We start from the raw sequence: 9,167 nt of genomic DNA on the forward strand, positions 1-9,167 counted from the left end.
CACGCGGCGGCAGCGGCGACGGCGGCAGGCGGCAGCGGCAGCGTGGAGGATCGCTTCTCCGACGACCAGCTCGTGTCCATGTCAGTGCGTGAGCTGAACCGCCACCTGCGGGGCTTCACCAAGGACGAGGTGATCCGCCTGAAGCAGAAGCGGCGGACCCTGAAGAACCGGGGCTACGCCCAGTCGTGCAGGTATAAACGCGTCCAGCAGAAACACCACCTGGAGAATGAGAAGACGCAGCTCATTCAGCAGGTGGAGCAGCTTAAGCAGGAGGTGTCCCGGCTGGCCCGCGAGAGAGACGCCTACAAGGTCAAGTGCGAGAAACTCGCCAACTCCGGCTTCAGGGAGGCGGGCTCCACCAGCGACAGCCCCTCCTCTCCCGAGTTCTTTCTGTGAGTCGCAGCGGGTCCCGGCCCCCGCCCTTGTCCCGGACTCCCTGTCCCGTGTCCCTAGCCCTGGACTTCCCTGGACCTTGTCCCTGTCATGGCCCCAGCCTTGACCTGTTTGACTGGAGCGAGAGGGAGGAAGGGCAGGCGGGCCGCGGGCGACTGACGGGCGGGAGCGCGGGAGGCTGGGGACTTTGGCTAAGGCGAGAGTAGTGCACGCCAGCCGCCGCCGCCTAGACTCGAGCCGAGCCAGAGAGACGAGGGGTGGGAGGTCCCGGAGCAACTTTTCTCCTGGCTGGAAGGCGGAGGCGTAGTACCAAGGATTCGCCATGGCCGTCTGGAGACGCCCGGCTTTCTGAACTTTGAGAGTGCCGGGCCACTGCTTCGCTGTCCGGAGCTCGGTCCCCCCAGGAAGAGAGCAGAGGAGAGGAGAAGGGCCCTGGCGTCTCCGGCAGGCGCGAGGCCAGGTTGAGCAAAGGGGGATGAACAGACGGACCTGTCGGTCCAGAGTCCGGAGAACACTGGCTCTCAGCCCGGAGACGCAGCCCTCGGTTAGGACGTTCCGCGTGCAAATCTCATCCGTTTTATTGCCTGCTCGATTATATAGAAAAATACGAAAATCTGCATTAAAAATATTAATCCTGCATGCTGGACATGTATGGTAATAATTTCTATTTTGTACCATTTTTCTTGTTTAACTTTAGCATGTTGTTGATCATGGATCATAACCCCCTTGTTTCTTTGGGAGAGAAGGAATCGCAGTGGGGAAACTCCAGCGGCTGTGAGCTGGGTTTCAGCTCTGGCTGCTGGTTTGTAAATACCTGCCCTCCACCAAACCGCACAAAGAACGTGGCAGCAAGCTGAGTGTCTTTGTTTGGGTTTATTATTACGGCATTTTTTTTTTTTGTAAATTTACCAAAAAAGGAAAAAAGTTCCAGGCACTTCGCATCAGACACCAACTTTGTTGTGGGGCAACCTTGGAAGTTGCACGTTTTCTTCTGTCTCCATCCTAGTCTCTTCTCTTTTCCCTCTGTTTTAGTTTTCAGTTTTGCTGACTTTGAGGGAAAGAGTACAGGGACAGAACAGCTGTGCAGTTTCACCCTTCTTCCTCAATCCCTGCCTAGTTTCTTGACCAAATTGGCACCCCTAATAAGAGAGGGAAGGGAAATGACCTTCTCCTCGGCTTTTTATTGTAATCAGTTTCACCCCAGTGTCCCTCTGGAATTCTCCAGGCCGGTATTAATTGCAAGGGCCGGGCCACTCCACTCCTTCGGTGAGAAGCTCTGCCACCCTTCACACTGGTCAGTGGTGACCAGAGCTTGCATTGAACCAACTGCCACATTTAGGATGTATCAGAAAACCAAACACTGGCAAGTGATTGCAGCTTTCAAGTGTGTTATTTAGACCAATGCATTATGTGTTTCTTTCCCTGCTTTTGAGACAGCTGGAAAAGTTACTGGTGGTGTTCCTCTCCCCCTCCTTTGGTTGTATAGTAGGTATAGGGGAGATCTGGGTGTTTTTCTTTATTATTACTTTTTTTTTCTGCAGGTCAGTAAAAGGATTTAAGTTGCACTGACAAAATATACCAAAATTAAAGCATATTCTTTAGCTCCCATTTGAAATTGCTGGCGCTGCTGGCCAGATGCATTTTTGAGTTTGTATTAGTTGATAAATTAACAGTAATAACAAGATTGTATGAACCGCATGGTGCTTGCAGTTTTAAATATTGTGGATATTCGTCCTGCATCAGAAACGAGCTTTGGTTTTTACGGATTCAACTGTGTTGAAATCAAACTTACCGCAACAGAAATTGTTTTTATTTCATGTAAAATAAGGGATCAATTTCAAACCCTGCTTATGATATGAAAATATTAAAACCTAGTCTATTGTAGTTTTATTCAGACTGGTTTCTGTTTTTTGATTATTAAAATGGTTTCCTATTTTGCTTATTAAAACCATGGAAATGGTGTTTATTTAGAGGACTCTGTGTTCCCAAGATTTTGACTCTCTTTTCTTGCTTCTTCAAGAGTTGCACCAACTTTGGAGCACACCCGCCTAATGGAAAGGTAAACAAGTCCAGGCACATCTCTCCATTGAGTGCATGGAGACTCCAGCATATTCTGTTTTTCGCCCTAAGTCCAAACCCTGGTCAAGAGTTGGTTTGTGAGCTGAGATGGTGCAGGTCTGAAAGGCACAGAGCCCCTGGGCATGTGGCACAGTGCACTTTTTCAGTGCTTTCTGACCTGGGGATCAAGGGTGATCTGCAGGCCTGCTGGGAGTTTCAGCCAGTAAATGACAGAAACCAGGAAGCCAGGACTTGTTCCTTTGATAGAGAAACCAGGTCTTTTTGGTGCTAAGGGTTGTCCCTGCTTTGCTGCCTGGGTCTAGAGTCTCTAGACATTCTCCCGCCCAGCACCCAGGAGCCAGAATTCCTGCTCTGAATAGAGACCTGGCCAACTCTCTCTATCAAGGTTGGTAGACGCCAGTGAAACCCGGCACCAGAGTGCTCAGCCCTCCAGACAAGGAGCTCTTCCTTGACTCTTTTTGGAGGCTACTATGTTCAAGGCAGCTCAGGCTGAGAGCCTTCAGCCCCCAGAAAGGCACTGCTCATCCAGTCTGGGTTTCAGTGGCTCCTCAAATTGAGGGTCAGAGAGCTTTGGGTCATCTTTTGGCCCAGCAGCTCTTACTGCAGCCTCGATTCCCGACATGGAGGTAGCCCGAAACCCTTTCTTTTTCCTGATTCTTAGCAGAGCAGTGTCCACCTAGATTGCCCCAAACTCCTCTCAGCCTCCTTGGAATCCAGTTTATAATTCAGGACTGGCCTCAGATACCTCTGGGAGGTGGAGTAGAACTGACAAACCTCAGAAGAGTTCTGCACTCTCTTGGCAGTGGCTGATTCTCTTGACTTCCCAGACCCCAACCTAAGATTCTCTGGCTCCAGGTTCCTAACTGGAAATGTCAGGACCTGAAGGTGAGCCCCAGGAGCCCCAGGCCATGGTGCCCAGAAGAGAATCAAGCTGAGAGGGATCTGGAGAGGGAAGCAGAGAGTGAAACTCACAGGGGATCGATTTTGGCCTGGATCCCGAGAGACTGGGAGCGTGGGAGCCGTCACCGGGGCCAGGGAAGAATAAGACCTAAAAATAAAGACACAAATATTAACAATAATTTACACATATACAGGGCTTGGTGTTTAGTAGGAAAGAAGCTTGGGATTCTAGCTCAAATTTAGTTCCAAAATCCAGTGTGTCTCACCAACCGAAAGACCTGTCTGGCAGAGAAGGCTTCGGCTGTGATCCGAGGAGGAAGCACTGAGCCTGGTTGCCGGGGGGACTTTGCCCTTGTGTGCACTAAGAAGGAATCAAGAGGTCTGATAGTTTTGTAGTTTCATATGCAAGTTCTTCTACACAGAACATACCCACATGTATAAATGCATCCCCTATGGCGCGAAAGAGGACTCTGTCAGGGTCAGGTGGGGCATCGGGAGAAACTGCCATGTGGGCCCTGCGGAAGCCAAGGGCACATCACAGACTCCTGGTGGTGGAGGCCCTACGCCCGGTAGCCTGACTCCTTGTGGCATCATCCTGAGCAGAGGAACACCCTCCACTTCTAGAGTCATTTAGACTTTATCTGAGAAAAGCCTCCACACTGGGAGGGAGAGCTGCAAACTCTCCTTGGTTTTTCTTCCCCAGGGCTCAGAAACCCAAACCCACTCAGTAACAGATACCACCACGTTGCATGCAGAAGGACGAGGTGGCTCAAGTCAGTTCCGGGCGGCCAGCTGCATCTTGGAGAGGATACGAATTCCATGACACAGCCCTAGCGACACACAGAAACACACCCTGCACCCACACTGATGCCCACTCAGGCACTGCAGACCCTGTACCAAGCTGACAATCGTCACCAAGCCGGCTCCGGGCACAGGCTCAAGGGAGAGCCAGCCAGAGCTGGGCACAGCGCAGCAACCCCCTCCCGGAGCCTCGAGGGCGTGTTCGTTCGTACAGCAGTCGGCAAGCCTCGGCCCTGTCTCCACCCGCAGCGATGCCCTGACCCGGCGCCCACAAGTCCAGGAAAAGAGAAGTGGTTCCCGAGCACCTCCAGCTCGGCGCGCCTCAGCGGTGTCCTGCAGTCTTCATCCAGCTCTCCGATCCTGCTGCTCCTGGAGGTTCTCAGGTACCGCCGGATCCGAGGCTCAAGTCCAGGAGGCGCGGGGTGAGGGGCATCCTCCAGCGCCAGGAGTCTTCCGAGCCGGCTCTGGTCCCAAGTAGACAGGCCGGCGCCTGCGCCCGGAGCCGCACGCGGAGACAGACACAGACACCGCGACGCACGCGGAGGCACACACAGGCTCCGGGGTTGTGGCTCTATTTCGGGCCGTGCCCCTTGCTGGGCAGCGAGTCGCACTCGTCGGGTTCGAACCTTCTTCCAGTCATCCTGTATCTTAGGAGTGTTTGAGACGCGGGTCCGCAGCGGCAGCCTCCACCTTCAGCGAGGCGCGTCGGGGAAGGTGCCGGGGCTTCTCCCAACCTGGGCAGGGAGCAGCCCCTTCCATTGCTTCCTGCAGGCAAGCCCAGGCCCCGTCTCCACAGCAGCCCGCGGTCGACCGCCGCGGTGCCTTGACCCGACCAGGCGCTCACAAGCCCAGGAAAAGAGAAATGGGCCCGGAGGTTCCTTCCTTCCTTCCTTTGTTTTTCTTTCCTCCTTCCTTCCTTTTTCTTTCCCTTTCTTCCAGTCCTCCCCTCACCAATCCCCATTCCCCACTCCTTTAGCCCTTCCTTCCTAATCTCGAATTTCAGAAAAGTTTCTCATTCTGTTTGTTGTTTTCTTCTGCCTTTTATCGCGGTGCTGCCCGGTGGGAAAAAGCCGTAGAGCAGGTCCTGTGGTGTCCGAGGGGGCAGGGAGGAACTAGAGGTTGGTGCAGTTCTGCCGCCTCCACAGCTTCTGCGAAGCTTGGGTGCTGGCGGTTAGTTGGAATCCCTGCCTGGACTCTTTCAGCTCTCCAGCTTTTTCCTTTTTTCTGCTGGCCAGCATCAAGGGTGGCTGGGGGCCAGCAGGGAGCAGTGTCCCCCTGGCCAGCTAGGGGCAGCTCTGTGATGAGGATTGCTGGGAAGCTGAGGCTGGCTGTGCACCTAGAGCCTTGTTCCGGTCCCAGGCAGGCCTCCTACATTCCCTGGTCTCTGGGCATTTCTGTGGCAGAACAGTCCTCTGCTTTCTAGGGGGCATGCATTTCCTACCTACCATGCCGGTGCCTGCCCAGTGACACTCTTGGTGGCAGCTGCCAAGAACAATACCAGATATACCAGGCTGGTCACTTGGCTTCCACTGTGACCTGGAGTTAAAGTGTCTGCCACCCAGGCAAAACCCTCACTCCCTCACTCCCACATTTGCAGGATGCTAGAAAGGTCAGGTTTAGAGTTTCTAGTGATGCTCCCGCTGGCTTTCAGATGCAAAACTTCGGCTTTTTTTCTATTCTGAACGGAAAACCCAGAGCTGACTTCTGGAGTAACTGCAGCTCTTTCTTAGGCAGCCTGAGGCCGGAACACTGAAAGCCTGGCCTCTCCTCCCAGAGATAGTTGTGTTTAGACTGGTTATATAAGGAATTCCTTTCCCCTTACTCAAATAAAAGCCCTCAAAGGGTGCATCCTGTATGCAGCACCCTTTCCAGTAGCAGCCCTCCCTCCAGAAAGGAGGCAGCCTGGCTGGGAGAGCTTCTCCAGGCTGGTACCTAGCCGGTCACACTTTGAGGACATTCCAGCTGCAGCGAAGTGAGAGTCCTGGGTGCAGGGTGTACCTGGCCTGTGGCAGCAGCTACCTCTGGGCTTCCAAGGCTGGGGCTTTCCTCGCTCAAGAGGCCTAGACTCTTTTTGAAAAGGAAGCGGCCACTGCAGAGCATCATCCTTCCCACAGTTCCTATGCTGGGAGCAGGTGTCAAGGACAAGGAAAGCACCGCTCCCGTATGCCTCATCTGGATCGCCCCCCCTCCAGACACCTTTACCTGGGCTGCCTGGATCCTTCCCCCTCCTCCTCTTCTTCCATGTCCTCCTTCACCTTCTCCTCCTCCACCTCTCCCTCTCTCCTGCATTAGTTTCCATGCCTTCCACTTCCTAGTCTTTTTTTTTTTTTTTAATTTTTTTTTTTTTTGGTACTGGGGATTGAACTCGGGTCCTTGTGCTTGCAAGGCAGGCAGCAGAACCACTGAGCTAAATTCCCCCTTCCCACACTTCTTAGATTTTTTAAACTCTTTTCTCTATTGTCCCATGCTTGTTATCTTAAATGGTACATTTACATGAGAAGGTCACAGCTAATGTTCTCTCTTGGAAGAAATTAACTATATAAGAAAAATTGCTGCTCCCATACAGGGAAACCACCTAAATTAATAATGAGGATTTATTTCAAGCAAAACTCTCTGAATTCTTTGCATTTGAAAGTTACTTTCATGTAAAAACAACAACGAAAGGGTAGCCACTCATTATGCATTCTGCTTTATTTGTCCCAAAAAAGGGATTCTGTTTTAGGGGTGTAGGGGCAGCTACAGAGATTGTGGGAGAAGGTCTGGAGTTTCCTGGAAGGATAAACCAGCTGAATCATGAGAAGAGAGATTAAAGAACACAGATTCGACACTTATATTGTTGTGTTTCTCTTTTTGGATCTTTGTGTATCTTATCAGGGTTTAGACTTCTCCAATAGAGGATGAGGGTGGGAAGCTAGAGCAGCTCATTTCAGTTTGGAGCCTGAGGGAGGCATTGATCCTGGCCTATGCCTCCATTAAATCTAGAAGCCGAGGCTGCCCTGGGCCAATCTCAAATTTCCTTGTTTCTTCTGATCTGTCACCTTTGCTGCCTAGTCTCCATGGGTGTTACAGGCCCCTAAGGCTTATCTGGGAGAGGCCATGTCCCTGGGCTGGCCTGGAGGCAGCTCTGCCTTTGCTGAGGGGGCAGAGACCTGCTACACTTCCCAGGGCAAGGCTTGGCCTCTGCGCTCCTTCGTGTCTTGGCATCCAGAGCCTGGAACAGACGCCCTTTTCCACAGACAAGGGGCAAGCAGGTCATAGAGCAGAAGAGATGTAAACCTTAGGGTTAGTATCATTCCGACAGTTCCCTTAACACCATGAAAGAAAGAGGAGAAGATGGAAGGAAAAAAGAAAGAGGAAGAGAGAGCAGTCTGCTATTATCTGTAAGCTAGGGATGGCTAAACAAGGCCTGGAGTGGTCATCTCAGCCAGTGGAAGATAGAGAACTTGAATTTCTACCAATTTGATGGCTGAAATTGTGTACCTTTATTACCAACTCCCCACAAATCCACTATTCTTATCTGAAACATTTGCAAGTATGGAAGAGTGGGAAATAGCCTTTTTGGGAACTATTTCCTTTCTGAGTCTCCTCGAAGAGGTGGTTCTTTGCAGGGGGCTGTGCTTCATGTTCTTCAGTTAGAGGGTTCTTTGCCCCGGTGAGGACAGGGACCATGGGGACTTGGGGACACAGCAGGGCAACATGAAAGCAAAGGTGTCATGGGGAAGCTGCAGTTGTCTCTCGTGTCACTCCAACAGAGGATACTGGTTGGGCAAACTCTGTGTGTATGGGGGGGCACATGCCTGTGCATGCAGTGGAGGAGGCCACATCGGTGCTGTTTGTAGGTTAATGAACAGTCCTTCTACTCCTCTTCCCATGTGTTCTCAATTGAACTTTGCAATAAATGGATCAGAATTACCAGAGCAAGTAAATGTTCATAGAAGCAGCAGCCTGGAGGTGAGGCAATTCTGATGGAATCATTCAGCTTAACAAAACCTGCTTCTGGGGTGATAGTAAAGCTGGGAATTTGCATCTAGATATGCTTGCACTCTGAAGACGAGCACTGCACGAACACACTCATGTCCTCCCTCGTGCTTACATATCAGAGGCAGGCATGCACATCTATATGTGTGCAAGCACAGAGGCTGCATGCGCTTATTTACTATGTCCTGATTCTTGCATTGCACACTTTACACAGGCACTAAATGCATGTATCCATGTCTGTCTGCGTGCATGTCCACATGCTCATGCATGTGCATTTATAGTATGCATGCGGTATTCACAGGTATGCACATAGGTGTATGGGTTAATACTTTCATCGAAACACAGGTATAGTCTCACAAAATGTGTGCAGGTCCCTGTACTCTCACAGGCTCCCTCCCCCTCTCTACCTCTCTCTCTCTCTCTCTCTCTCTCTCTCTCTCTCTCTCTCTCTCTCTCACACACACACACACACACACACACACACACACACACATTCATTTATAGCTGAACACCGGCCTTCGTGTTCATTCACGCACACGCACCAAGTAACAAGTGGAAGGTGGAGCTGGCGGGGTTAATGGAGGCCCCAGATGCCCATAAATATTTATACAAAGCTCTCAAGCTCTCAGAGTGGAAGACAAAACCTCTCCCCACCAGCTCCTGTAAATCACACGGCTGTCGTGTGTCACCTGTCAGATCCGGAGCTGTGCGGTCCACAACTTGCTCCAGGAAGGCACCATATACGTGTCGGAGCACGTGACACACTCTGCAGATGTGCCAAGGGTCCTTCTCCAAGCAGGGAAAGGAAGTATTTCGTTGCTTGTGACCAAGGTGCTCCTGTGCGTGGAGGGCTGAAGGGAATGAAAGGCATTTTGTGAGCATCTGAGACTCAGCTTCTCCAGCGAGTACAGAAGCTATCCTGAAGGGACAGCACATGGAGCCTTGCTCAGGAGGTGGGGTCCTGGGCAGAGTCCAGGTTTGGTGTAGCAGGGACTCCAGCTTGTGGAGCTATTCTT

General features: G+C 51.6%; 1 protein-coding gene across 1 annotated transcript in view; it reads left to right on the plus strand.

Moving 5' to 3' along the window:
- The window catches only part of Mafb (MAF bZIP transcription factor B), a 4,466-nt gene extending 2,403 nt beyond the window's left edge, over positions 1 to 2,063 (plus strand). The window contains exon 3 of the mRNA XM_033767096.1: positions 1 to 2,063. This exon is cut by the window's left edge and continues 417 nt beyond it. Within this exon, the coding sequence (XP_033622987.1) occupies positions 1 to 396 (396 nt within the window). The 3' untranslated portion in view covers positions 397 to 2,063.
- The last annotated feature ends 7,104 nt before the right edge of the window (positions 2,064 to 9,167 follow it).

Source organism: Fukomys damarensis, unplaced genomic scaffold (assembly GCF_012274545.1).
Source record: "Fukomys damarensis isolate Sample0158 unplaced genomic scaffold, DMR_v1.0_HiC HiC_scaffold_22, whole genome shotgun sequence".
Taxonomy (NCBI): Eukaryota; Metazoa; Chordata; class Mammalia; order Rodentia; family Bathyergidae; genus Fukomys; species Fukomys damarensis.